The sequence below is a fragment of the Perissodus microlepis genome, chromosome 9 (assembly GCF_051167445.1).
Source record: "Perissodus microlepis isolate ML-2025 ecotype Zambia chromosome 9, ASM5116744v1, whole genome shotgun sequence".
NCBI lineage: Eukaryota > Metazoa > Chordata > Actinopteri > Cichliformes > Cichlidae > Perissodus > Perissodus microlepis.
The window spans coordinates 32,064,083-32,077,796 of NC_140469.1; the positions used below are offsets into that span (position 1 = coordinate 32,064,083).

General features: G+C 42.1%; 1 protein-coding gene across 2 annotated transcripts in view; it reads left to right on the plus strand.

The window, feature by feature from the left end:
• Positions 1-13,376, plus strand: part of LOC146380874 (protein NLRC3-like) — a 40,693-nt gene extending 27,317 nt beyond the window's left edge. For both annotated transcript variants that reach the window (XM_084940245.1, XM_084940246.1), the window contains exons 11-21: positions 819-995; positions 3,830-4,006; positions 4,262-4,435; positions 4,930-4,967; positions 7,311-7,381; positions 7,745-7,800; positions 8,594-8,808; positions 9,018-9,277; positions 9,630-9,749; positions 9,857-9,986; positions 10,087-13,376. In XM_084940245.1, coding sequence (XP_084796371.1) covers positions 819-995; positions 3,830-4,006; positions 4,262-4,435; positions 4,930-4,967; positions 7,311-7,381; positions 7,745-7,800; positions 8,594-8,808; positions 9,018-9,277; positions 9,630-9,749; positions 9,857-9,986; positions 10,087-10,421 — 1,753 coding nt within the window. In that variant the 3' untranslated portion in view covers positions 10,422-13,376. The remainder of the gene's footprint in view (positions 1-818; positions 996-3,829; positions 4,007-4,261; positions 4,436-4,929; positions 4,968-7,310; positions 7,382-7,744; positions 7,801-8,593; positions 8,809-9,017; positions 9,278-9,629; positions 9,750-9,856; positions 9,987-10,086) is intronic.
• Positions 13,377-13,714: the final 338 nt, after the last annotated feature.

Sequence of the window (13,714 nt, forward strand, 5' to 3'; positions counted from 1 at the left end):
GACATTATACTGAATCACAGTAAGAATCACAGCATGTGTAATAGTTGCACATTTTCATTACCTTTATGCTTCTAAAAGGCATGCTGGGTAATAATAGCTACAGCTGTGAGAGGCGCAATTGCCACAGAACTCTCAAGAAAGGAAACGTGGAAAGGAGAGTCAAGAAAAGAGGCCAGAACTAAGCTCAACTGCAACAGAGGAACCGTCCTCTAGACATTTTGTTCTTAAACCTCATATTCTCAGATAGGATTGTATTGGAATATTCCTGAGAATTACAAAAGAAACTGAAAGTCTGGTACAAAATACAAAACTTCTAAAAATTCCTGAAGGGCTTTAAGAAAAAAAAAACAAAAAACAAAAAAAAAACCCCACGCAACGCTCCCATACCCACCCGTCTGACAACAAGCCAGCTATAACAACAGATGGCTATAAGCTAATGTTGTGCCAGACAATGCTCGACTTCAGTGTTCTAAAAACACACACACTTCCCCCCCCAATAAACAGTTTGATTGCATTCTCGCATCATATGAGTGTTTATTTGCTAATTCTCTTGTCCAAAATGTTTCATTCTGTAAATTCTCTTCCAAATTCAACCAGAAGGTTGGAAACTTGGAGATTTATAATACAACCAGTTTCTAAAGATGTAACAAGTGGTGGAGCTGCAGACTTTTTTGGTTTGACTGTTTCAACCTGCATCGTTTTGGTTTGAGTTGTTTGAAGTTTCTGTCTTCTGAATTTTTACATTTTGTAACGTCTTCAGCCCCGAAAAGATCCCAAAGCTTTGTCTGATAAACGTACCTATTTTATTCTTTATCCAGACTGGGGAACTGTGGTTTGTCAGAAATCAGCTGTGATTATCTGGCCTCAACTCTAAAGTCCAGACCCTCTCATCTAAGAGAACTTGACCTAAGTGGCAATAAAAATCTGCAGGATTCTGGAGTAGAGCAGCTGTGTGGTTTTCTGGAGAGCCCACACTGTCAACTGGAGACTTTGAGGTCAGACACAGTTGTGATGAAACATAATATCCAATATTATAAGGGTAAAGCTGAGGATCTTCAGTCACTGTAGCATGTTGATGCTTTAAATCAGATTCAGACAATGCTGTTGACATTGATGTACCTTCTGTACCTTTCTAGCTACAGTTTTAGACAACATCTGTCTCTGTTTGGAGTTCAAAGATGATGAGGACGAGGGGGTGTCCAAATTCATGGGCTGCATCCTCCTGAGGCCGCATTTGTAGGCCGATTACATCACAGCGACGCGACGCAGGCTGTCCAAATTCTTGGCTCCGACAAATGCAGCCGACAAATGCGTCCTCCTTTTCCCCGAATTTAAAGGATGGGTCGGGTGTGTCCTTTGTGGCCTACCATATCCCAGAATTCATAGCGCGGCCCAGCCAAACTCCAGTTTCCAACAATGGCGGCCGCTACTAAGTTTTAAAATGACTCTTATTAATCTTTCTGGGTCACAAAATAAACTTTTAACATATTTTCAGAGAATGTAGCTGTGTAAACTTCAAATATCTGCTCGGTTTATCAAATCACCACATATTTGCAAAAGTGCTCCGATGTTTTCGTAGACATCTGTTACCCACCAGCTCGATAGCTAGCCGGGAGCTCGAGGGTCACTGAAGCTGCCGAGAACAGCAAACGCTCGACACATGTTCAGATCACCACGGTTTTTCGCTACTCAGTTTAAACAGGATATATAAGTGACTTAGACAACCTAAAAATGTTGTTTGGCTTTTTTCAGTGTTTTATTTGTTTGTGAGTAAATCGGTTTGGCTGAGATTAAAGTTTTTCGATTAGATAAAATAAAACTTTATTAATCCATCGGGTGGGTTCCTCCTTGGTTTTCACACAGCTGAATAAACATCAAACAGAAAACTGAATAATCAGAAGTGTGAGACGGTCGAGAGTTTACTCCAGTGTCCTGTTATATTTTAGATAGCAAGGAGCAGACGGCCGAGTTTATTAAACTCCACCGAGACAGCGGTGACGCAAATCTGAAGGCTGGACCGTCCAATTTCACTGCAGTTTACTTTCAGCCTACCCGACCTTCTGAGGACCCGGCCTTCGCGGTCTATGTGGGCCGGGTCCTCAGGAGGACGCAGCCTATGAATTTGGACACCCCTTAACCTTAGTTACTCTAGGCCAGAATAATAGTCTACAGTGGTCTATTAATGCAAACACAAAAGAATAATAAACTGAGACGTGGGATGAACAAAAGATACCAGAAATGAACCAAAAATGTTTTTGTTCAAGAGGTGTCTCATAACTACTGGACAGACTCACGTGCAGACACCCTTTAGTGCTATACTTTGAGTTGGATCCAGGGCTCCAGGGAGAGGGGGCAATCCACACACACGCTTCCTCTTCAGCACAGTCACCGCCAGAGCTCCTCCACACACACTCACTCACTCCTTTTCAGCCGCACTCGCTCCAAAACTCCACTCATGTAGGGTCTGTAATCTGGTCCAGAAGGGGGATATCTACACACAGAATACAACAGTTAGTTCCACAGGCAAATATACACAAGGAGCGCTTTTGATCAAGCCAAGAGCACGAACTCAGGAGATTCCACATTCCAGCGGTGAGCTACTCTGTGCCACTGCCTTAAATAGCAGCTGGGGAAATCAGCCAGATCAGCAGCAGGTGGTGACAATCACACGGGTGTGTGGGCCAGGAGCGAGAGCCCGTAACGAGCTCCGCCCAGGCATAGAGGAGGAGGAAAAACAACAACAACACCTGTAGCCAGCATGAGCCAGCCAGAGAGACAAGGGCTGTATCCCAATTCAGGGTCTGCAGCCTTAAAGGCCGCATTTTAAGGCCGATTACGTCACAGCGACGCGACGAAGGCTGTCCCAATTCGAAGGCTGCTCGAAATGCGGCCCTCAAATGTGTCCTTCATTTCCCTGAATTTTAAGGACGTGGCGGCGTAGACTTCGTGGCCCAACATATCCCAGAATGCATAGCGCGGCGGTGGGTGTGGATCATTTTGCCGAAAAAAAAACGGCGGATGAGTAAACTTTAAGTACTGAATACTATGTCATTTATTTATGTGCAAATGTTTAATAACGAAGAACATTAAAACATTACTGTTGGCCACATGTCGGCAAAGTTATGTGACATTAGTGACGTTTGTACTAACTTGGTTTTAAAGCCTTTACTTTAAAATATACGCCGTTCAATAGCTGAGCTTAATCTTACAGAGAATGATCAAAGCTCATGTAGAAACAAACAAACAAATGAACAAAAGATTTTCTCCTTCATTTCTGTCAAACAAAGCTGTATGAAACATTTCCAGCTGTTAGTATCATGGTTGCTAGGCAACCTGGCAGTGCGACGGAGGCTAGACCGTCTCATATCACAAGCCTCGCACTTCCGGCCTTAGCGGTCTTTGAGTACGCGGCCCTTGTGGACCGTTAAGGCTGCAGACCCTGAATTGGGATACAGCCAAGGGGACCGTGACAAGATGTCTGTTCAAGACATGTCTGTTGTTTCTAGACTCCTGAAATGTGTATAAGCTACAATAAAGCTATGAAATGGCACATTGTGCAACAACAATAATAATAGTAACATCAAGTTAGTACAACTTATGAAAAAGAAATATTAATGGAAAAAAACACTGACTTCATCTACAATAAATTCTTTCAAAAAACAATGGTTAAGGATTTGAAATTAATGACTTATTAGTTTTATCTGACAGATATTCATTTGCAGTTGTTTTCATTTAATAACCATTTTTCTGTTCTCCCTCTGAATGATGAAAAACTGAACGATTTCAAGCAGAAACCTTTGACCTTACAAATGTCTTTTGTTTTATTCAGACTGGAGGACTGCAGCTTGTCTGAACACAGCTGCAGATTTCTGGTGTCAGCTCTGAAGTCCAACCCCTCCTTTCTTAGAGAGCTGGACCTGAGCTCCAACTACAAACTGCAGGATTTAGGAGTGGAGCGTTTGTGTGGTTTTCTGGAGAGTCCACAGTGCAGACTGGAAACTCTGAGGTCAGTCACCATGTTTTCAAGTTTAGTTTTCCACTGACCTGCAGACATAAGACTGATATACTGACCCACACTGTGGTTCTTCATAATGGAGTCTTAATTGTTAAAGTTGGAGATAAAAAGGTTGGCTCTAAAAGGATAAAAACATGTCAATCTGTGGCCACAGGCATGTTTAATAAAAGTAAACAATAAACAATAACTATATGATTTCAAGAATAAGTTTGTACAATAACCTTAAATCTTTTGCTTTTTACTCAGACTGGAGTACTGTGGTCTGTCAGAGATCAGCTGTGAGTATCTGGCTTCAGCGCTAAAGTCCAGCCCGTCCTATCTGAGCGAGCTGCGCCTGAGAGGAAACAACCTGCAGGAATCGGATCTGAAGCAGCTGTCTGAGCTTGTGGAGAATCCACAGTGGAGACTGGAGACTCTGGGGTCAGTAGAGGGTCGCAGTTTTTTTTAGTTAAATAACACTAAGCTAAAAGCTGAAAGTAGATGTAAAAAATGTTTGACTAAAATAAAAATAAAAAGTTGACTTTAGCAAAAACTCATTGAGATGACATTGTTTAAGACATTACCTGAAATTAAGAAAAACAAGCACAGAAAATGAGTTTAGTTTTAGTCTTTTGTCAGTCTGGTCAGATCTGACAAATCAAGCTTCAAGTCCATATTTTTAAGCTCAGCTGAACCAATTTAAAAAATGTGTTTAATAAATATTCAGTATTTTTTGTTGTTGCTGTGTTTAGATAAAGATCCTATAAAATTGTAGAGCAACCCAACAAACCAAAGAGCTCCTTTGTGCAGAACTTTCTGACTGGAGAGAAAAAAATCTATTTTTAAATGTAATTTTTTAAAAATTAATAAAGCTGAGCTGAAGCTTCAAGCAAAGATGGATTATTCTACTCAAACTCTTCTGTTTGTATCTGCAGGGTTGACAGGATGATTGAACCTTCCAATGAAAACGCCTGTGAGTACTGACATGATATCTCCTATTCACCAATATTTTATTAACAGCATCAAATATGTATATGACTGTGTGCTTATTTTAACATAGAAATCCTATAAATTATGTTGTATGGAGGTGTGGAAAATATTTGAAAAATGTATTTCAAACATGCTAAAATGCTACAAGGTCTAAATAAACGGCCATAAAACATTTTAACATCTTAAACATCTTAAAATTCAAAATTGCAATTTGATGATGAACAGGTTTATTTCATGTTTTAGAAATCATAATAGTTAGAAGGTTACTACTCGGGACTCCTGAACTCCTCCTAGATATCTTTTCTTAGCCGGCTGCACTCAAACGCTGGACGTGGAGAAGCTCATAGCTGACGTGAGACACTAACCCAGCAGCTTCACTGCATCAGAACCTTTTGACACTTCCACTCTCATATTTCGAGTTCAGCGCATAAACTTTGAAACAGCCTTCCTTCATCATCCCGTTAGGTCGACTGAGTATGCAGGCTGTTTCTTGCACACCCCATCATTGGATCACAGCAAATGTTTCTATGCAAATATTTATTGAGAATGCACGAGTGCAACTTTGTATGTTGGGATATGCACACCTCTTTAATGTGTTTTCAACCAACCTGTGAAGCCCCTTTGTGACTGTGCGCTTTGAAGAGTGCTCTCCTTATAGAGTTATTGTTATCTTTTAAAAATAGATGAGTGATACGCACGTTCAGCTACAGAGGGCAGTACAACTGCCTGCTCTAATTAAATGGTTCAAGGTTCAAGGTTCTTTATTTTTCACATGCATAGTTATACAAGTACAACACACAGTGAAATGTAACCTGACACGCTCCTCGACATGTGCAAAAATGAGGGGGGGTGGGGGGTGGGGGGTGTAAGAGGAAGAACATTATATATATATATATAGTATATACATTAGGTGATTGTGCATTAGTAGCAGCAAGCAGGTGAATTCTGTACATTAAGTGAATTAAATAAGAATAGACAATATAAACATATTTAAAATTAAAGGAATTTGGAATGTACATTGTGCCTGGGTTTAGAGTGTTTGGAAGAGAGTCCTGTCTCAGTCAATTATAGATGATGTGAGAGGGCGGGTGTGTGTGTGTTTAGGGTCCGGATGGCTTGGGGATAGAAGCTCCTCTTGAGTCTCTCTGTCCTTGCCCGGATGATGCGGAACCTTCTACCAGATTGCAGAAGTTGGAACAGTTTGTTGCCAGGATGGGACGGGTCCTTCAGTATCTGCGCTGCTCTAGTCCGGCATCTCCTGGTGTAGGTGTCCTGAAGCGGGAGGAGAGCAATCCTGCAGCAGCGTTCTGCTGTACGGATCACTCTCTGGAGAGCTTTTTGGTCCTTCACACAGCTGTTCCCAAACCAGGATGTGATGTTCTGTGTGAGGATGCTCTCCACAGCGCCTGTATAGAAAATCTTGAGGATCTTTGGAGAGACCCTGAACTTCCTCAGTTGTCGTAGGTGATACAGGCGCTGCCTAGCCTTTTTGGTCTGGACCTGAATGTGGGCAGCCCATGTCAGGTCTGAGGAGATGTGGACACCAAGATACTTGAAGGACTGCACCCTCTCCACTGGAGCTCCATTGATGATAATGGGCTTGTAGTCTCTGTGCTGACTCCTTCTGAAGTCCACCACCAGCTCCTTGGTCTTGCCGACGTTCAGCTGGAGGTGGTTGTCCTGGCACCATGATGCCAGATTCTTCACTTCGTCCATGTAGGCCGCCTCATCGTTGTTGGAGATGGTGCCCAACACCACTGTGTCGTCAGCAAACTTCACAATGGTGTTGGAGCCGTGGGTGGCCACACAGTCTGAAGTGTGGGTTGCCAACTCCCAGTAAAACAAAAGAAGATGAAGAAGAAATTACATAATAGTCATGCTGTGAGACGATGCAGCGTGTAATATTAATAGATAAATATTTGAAAAGAAAAAGTAGGCAGTCTGACCACATGAAAGCCCTAGCATGATTAGTGGTCAGAAGCAAAAAAGGTGTACTGGGGACAAACCAAGCGGATTCCACTATAACTGGTGCGCAGGGAAAAACTATCAATATGCTTTTTGTGACATTTTTGTTTGTGATTTCTTTCTAATGTGAAATATGCGCTGTGGCTCCGAAAGGTTGGGAAACATTGCTCTATAAAAGTTTATCTGTGGTGCAGCTGAAAATGGTAGCATGTTTTCAGATCTTGATTAAATTATTCAGACACAAATCAGCTTTGATTTCTAGCAAAATATTTCTGAGTGTACACTTTGGACGTCTGCAGTCAGCTCTGACGAAAAGTGTTCCAGGGAATCCTGAATTATTCTGCTGTCTGTCTCTCATCAGGTGACTCTGAGCAAACATTGGATATAAACCCTTTAGCTGATTTATCTGAGGATGACATAGAGCCAATTAAGGTGAGACAAAAGCAAGCGGATCCTTATCATTTACACATGTAATGACTGTTAATCTCGGCACTTTTTCATAGTAGTAGTCTAAACTTTGTCTGATGGAACAAAGAAGGAGGCTTCAGGACAGAAACTAACTCCACGTGTTGAATTTACCTGCACTGCAACACTGATTAATTGTACGTTATCAGGATGCTTTAAGCTTTATCCTGCATGGCTCCATGTTTTCATTGTTTTTAGTCCCACTATTTTACTGCCAGTTTTGAAAGTACGTACATATAACTGCTGATGTGTAGTTGTGTAGTTTGTAGTTTCTTCACTGCTTACTGGTTTGTTGCTGCTTTAAACAGCTGATGTTGTTCTGATTTCCAGCCTCCATCAAGCTTCACACCTGAAGTACAAACTGAATCCACACAAATCTCCCACAGGTGATAATAAAACCACAGCTGTCACTGCTTTCACTTATACATTAGAATGATGTCACACATGCTCTGATGTGACCTGATTTGTATTGCACACCTGGAGGTGTGACATAGTAAATTACCTCCTCCTCTCCATCGATGTCTAATATGTGAGACGTTGTGTGTCTTTGTGTACTTTGCTTTTCTCTCCCTCTGTGTTTTCCTTTGTCCATCTCACTCAGACATCATTTCCACTGAAAGATCATCTGGAGCTTCAGTTTCTGATGGAAGCAGCACAGTTGCATCTCAGTTATTCAGCTCTAGTTTGCACTATCAGTGATGAAGGAACTGATCAGACAGGTGACGTCCCTCACCTCAGTGACAGACAGAGATAATGTCAGACTTCAGGCAGGACCTTCACTTGGCCCTCCAGCTCCAGTAACAGCTGCCTCCACAGATGCCTGGCTGTGTTAGAGATGACAGGGTTCATCTGGGTTCTGTGTGATTTGAGGTGTTCTGATAATATAAAACTCAAATACAGTGATGGCAGGTTACTAAGTCCAGAAAGAGGCTGAAGCCTCCGGGATGACTAACCACAACCGTGTTCTAATAATGTGACATGTGACTCAAACCCTGAGATATCCCAAACCACAAGTAGAATTAATAACCTGCTTTGGCTTTAGAGCCAAAGCAGCAGAGTTACAGATGTAGCATCCCCTCACTTTGGTGGATGTGACAGTTTGGACTCAAACAGAAGCTTCAGATGTTCTCGTTGGTTTCTTTCTTTTAGATTCTAGTTTAACCGTTTCATCTTCTACAGGTTCAGGTGTCCTGGTCCAGGTGTGTTCCAGTGTACTCTGACCAGACTGGTGTTTGTTATGGCTCAGGAGGCGGAGCTGCTGTACAGGAATGTCCAATGGGATGAGAGCCTCCTTCAACAAGCTGGAAAAACAGCTGCAGGGCCGCTGTTTAACATCACGTGCTCTGAGGATGCAGTCCGTCAGCTCCACCTGCCACACTGTGAAACAAAGGAGGGTGAGCACCGTGCTGCGATGATGAGATGAATTGTGTTCAGTATCAAAACAAGCTCTTTATTATGATTTTTGTTGCACACATTAATAAATGGGTAGCATCTAACTTGTAGATAACAGTGATTCGTTTGAACTACCTGAAGTGTTGAAAAGTAAATGGTGCAGGATGAATCCCTGAGCAGGAAATAGTGCAGCAGCTCTTTGCTTTCACAGCGTTGTGTGTTGATGGCCTGCTGTCTGTCGCGCACGTCTTTGATGATGGAATAAGCATCTTGAAACCGATGAGGATCACCGACACGCATGTGATTGTGAACGTCTCCCACCTCTCTGCCTTTGGCCTTATCTGGAATTTTGTTAAAAAGTCCTTTAAAATCCCAGAACCAGGCCAGGTTCTGCTGTTCCTGCGATTCAAAGACACAGTGCCTTTAAAAATCAACGTGTTTCTCCTGCATGAAAGAATCCATCTGTCAGAGGTAAGCATAGAGCACTCAGGCGGTCTCGCCCTGCAGATTTCTGATGCTTCTAGTAGGGAGCAGACACCCTGGGCTTTATTCATTGGTTAGTAGAAGCACAGAGTCAAGCTTCTCAGACTGCAGACCCTCACTCTCACTGACCAATCACAGCGCTTTATTCTTGACTTCAGTAACGATCCAGAGTTGATTGCATAGTTATCTCTCCCCCTACTGACAAAGTAAACCTGGGTTTACTGACTGCACTGGATCATTTGTTCCACACTTTAGTCAACACTTGATAATTATAAATGATTTCTATAGATAAACAGATCAACATATGAACATTAACATAATTTTATATCCTACCACTGAGGTTAAAAAGCAACAAGGCAATGATGCTACATACATTGAGACGTCTTCAGACTGCGTGCTTCACATCGGTCAGCGTTACAGTGTCCACTGTGAACCCGAGGGCCTGAAGATACAGCCGAACGTGAGCCAACAGTCGTGAATAAAATGCCCCTGAAAATAAAGTCAAATATAAAATAAGCAGTTTTCTATCAGTCCCTATTAAAACCACAGATTCTTGTTGGTTTCCAGCACGCAGAGTTTTGGAACAAGCTTGGACCGAATTACTATCCAACATTTGAGGTTTTCCTGACTGCAAACCTGGAGGTTGTGACTCTGATAGTCAAGGACCAAGATGGAAATGAAGCCTGGCGTCGTGATGGTAAAAGTTCCACTGCAGCAGCAGAAATTACTGTATAAATTTCTGCTACACGGATATTTTATAAACGTTCAACTGAAATCATATTTAAGTCTCTTTTTAGTGTTTGTCCCAGAAAAGGACCGAGTCTCACCAGAGGACAGCGCACACCACGAAACAAAAAAAGATGAGGATAAGCTGCAGCTAATCCGCTCAGAGTTTATTGAAAGAGTGTCTGCAGAGGGTTTAAACAAAATTGTAGATAAACTCCTCGAGCGTCATATTATAATTGATGAAGAGATGGAGTCTGGGACATGTGAAACAAAAAGCAGAGCAAATAAAGTGCGATGCATAATCGACACCGTGCTACGAAAAGGAAACGACGCCTGCAGACATCTGCTCGATGTTCTCAAAGAGGTGGACCCAAGCCTTTTCAGAGTGATCGTGCCAATGGACTGATTCTTATATAGTCAAGTACTCAGATTAACAATAACAATTTCAAGGTGCTTTATTTTGGAAGGGAAAGACTTGGGCCCTATTTCAGGAAGCCAGTTTAGAAAACTCAGAGTGAAAAACGATACTCAGGGTTGAGTAACCCCGAACTGTCCAACTCGGAATATTCGGTTTCAGAAAGGCTGATAACAATTAGTTCAATCAACGCGGAGTTGCTTCAACCCCAAGTTAAGCGCGCGCACGAGGATACATAAAGCCCTGATTAGTGGAGCACAGATTAAGCGAGTCACCATGGAGACGGAGGGAAAGAAGGCGCGGTCAATGTATTTTACAGCGCTTGAGGCCGAAATTCTGATGGCAGCATATGCCGATAACATGCAAATTTTGCGGAAAAAAAGTAACACAGCTTCAGCTGCAAAAGAAAGGGAGCATGCATGGCAAAACATAGCCGACAGAGTCAATGCGTGAGTGTTAATTTAAACATTGATCTAGGGATTTCCACCCATTTAACACGTTATTTTATTTTATTTTGTATTTTATACATTTTATTCTGTGATGTGATGTGAGCGCAGGTGCAACCCAACAGGCCCCAAACGTTCCTGGCAGCAAGAGAAAATGAAATATAAAAATATAGTCCAAACAGGTAAGGTGTAATTGTATTATGAGCCATAGTGCTTGGTCTGTTTGTCCTATGTAAATCAATTGCAGTTAGAGGCTACATTAATTTTCTTTCTGTAAGCACTTATTGAAATTATCTGAGCACATTACAAGTACATATTTGCTTACTCTGTATGCTCAAATGTGACCCGTTATAGCCAACAGAAAAAAAGCGGAGGCCCGAAAAACAGGTGGGGGTCCTCCACCACCACCACTCACAGAGCCTGGCCACTTGGCTTCCACATTTGTGATAATGTTGGCAGCATCACATATGATCTTCACAGTGCAGAGAACACAAATTAGCATCCATTACTATAATGAAATAATTTGTTAGTTTGAAATGCTACAGGGAACTATGTCCCTGTACATTAATGCTGTGGAAAGACTTCCTGTTCACATAGTCTCCTTCATTTACTGAAGGAGCAATGATTGGAATGTGAGTGCCATCTATACAGCCAATCACGCCTGGGAACCCTGAAAATACATGTAAAATTTAAGTAGTAGTTCAAGTATCACCACATCATGAATTAAGTTTTGTTCATCCTGATACCTGCAATTTTGTGGAATCCCTCTTTGATAAATCTTGTGGGTCTGTGACCGGGGAACACCACAAACGAGTACAGGAGACGTTTCAGTGCAACTGTAACATTCCTGACTGCCCGACAGACGGTAGCCTTGGAAACGTGCTCAGCGTCACCAATATTATACAGAAAGCTCCCGTTTGCAAAAAAACGAAGTGCAATACAAATAATATGTACAGAACTGAGAGAATGTCCGCGATGTGTCACATGAGCAATATTAGGCCTGAGGATGTTATTCAAATGAATTATAGATTGTGCTGAAAAACGGTAACGTTCACACAGAAAATCATCAGGAAATGATAAAATGTCCAAACGCGCTCTAATCACTCTCTCCCGGCGGAGAGCTCTGCGGAGAATTTGGGCTCCAACATCTACTGGCTCTTCAAGGAAGGGGCACGCCATGTCTGACACTTCCTACGGTCAGGTTTCCGACAAAGAGGCGGGGACAGTCAGGGTTAGTTGCAGTAAACCTGCTAGGGGGCAGGTTAGCTTCACGGAGTGTGTCGTCATGGTGACTCACTCAGGCTTCATCTGAACTCGCTTTGTGAAACCGAAGACCCAGAGTTTTCGTTCACTCAGGATGTACTTACTCAGAGTTTGCACTAAACCGGCTTCCTGAAATAGCCACCAAAGTTTGAAGGTCTTCAAACTTTGGTGGTTTGAAGGATTCTGGATCAACGCTGCAAGTTTATTTTTTTCAGTCTTGATCATCTGAATCAATCAAATTAATGTTACTGTGAAATTATTCTAATTATTTTGTACGAATTTTGGCTGTTATGTGTTTACTTTGCATTAGTATTAGTAACCATCTGTCTTAACTGTTCCTTATGTGATTAAAATCACCACAGTTTGGTAATCACACAGATTCATGTTTCCTTCCTCTCTGCTAATAAATGAAGCCATTAAATTTCCTCTAAAAGTCTTCAGTCAGTTTCCTCTGACTTCCTGTATCACACATACAAAAGTTGACAGGGAAGAGCATGTGTGACACAAAAGACCAGAGGTCTGTAGCATGAAGATGGCTTTTGTTTTATCCCAGTAGCTTCAGGGCAGATGGGTGGGTGGCATTTCTGTTAATATCTGCTAATATTGTAAATAATTACTGTTGAGTGTGTGAGAGATGTGAATGAGGTTGATGATGGCAGATAAAAATAAGCTGCAGTGAGAGACGACTTTCATCTCTGTGTCATGTAAAGAAAAGAAAGATATGGATGTAAAAGCTAATAAAGGTGAAGTTAGGTGTGAAAACAAACCAGGAGTCAGACTGTGGGAGGACTTCAGACAGAAGTTGCTAAATACAAAGAGAAGAGTTGGAAATATGACAGAACATGTGAGACATTTAGAACAATAAACTATGTATAGCAATGTAAATGTGGGAGGGGGGCACTGAAGGTGCTGATTGTCAGCTTTCCCTATCCAGAGTACTGCTGCAGCTTCATTAGCCTCTGCTAACACTACATACCTCAGCCTGCCACCCAACTGTGGCGATGCAAATGACAGGAAACAGGAATAAAAGCCGGACACAAGAGAGCAGGATGACATCCAGAAGGTTTATGTAAGGCTGCCAGTGCATACTTTGACAGAGAGTCTGTGAGGCAAACAACCCGGGCGAGGAAAAGCCCCAGAAATCAGCCTAAACATCTTCCAGGCGCACACTACAGCTCATGCTGTGAAACTGGCCTGTTTCTGCGGGTCAGGTCACTCAGGAAGTGAAGAGGACTATAAACTAAGAAAGGTTCGACTGTAATAAAAGCTCTCTCATCACAACTCGCTCACATTTCAAACATGTTTACCTTCACAGATGATCTGACCACTGCCAAGCCTACACGACACGCGAGAACGACATGACGGTGATGAAAATGAGACAAAGTTACAGATAAGAGGAAGTGAAAATGTGGAAAGTACAGAGGATTACAAAATAAGACAGGACATGACTTGAAATAGAAACTCAAAGTAAAGATGGGGAAATGTACCCGTCAGGTTTGGACACGAAGGATGGGTGAGATAAAACACTGTGTGTGGATCCTTTCCACGCATTTAATGTAATACACACCTTTAAAA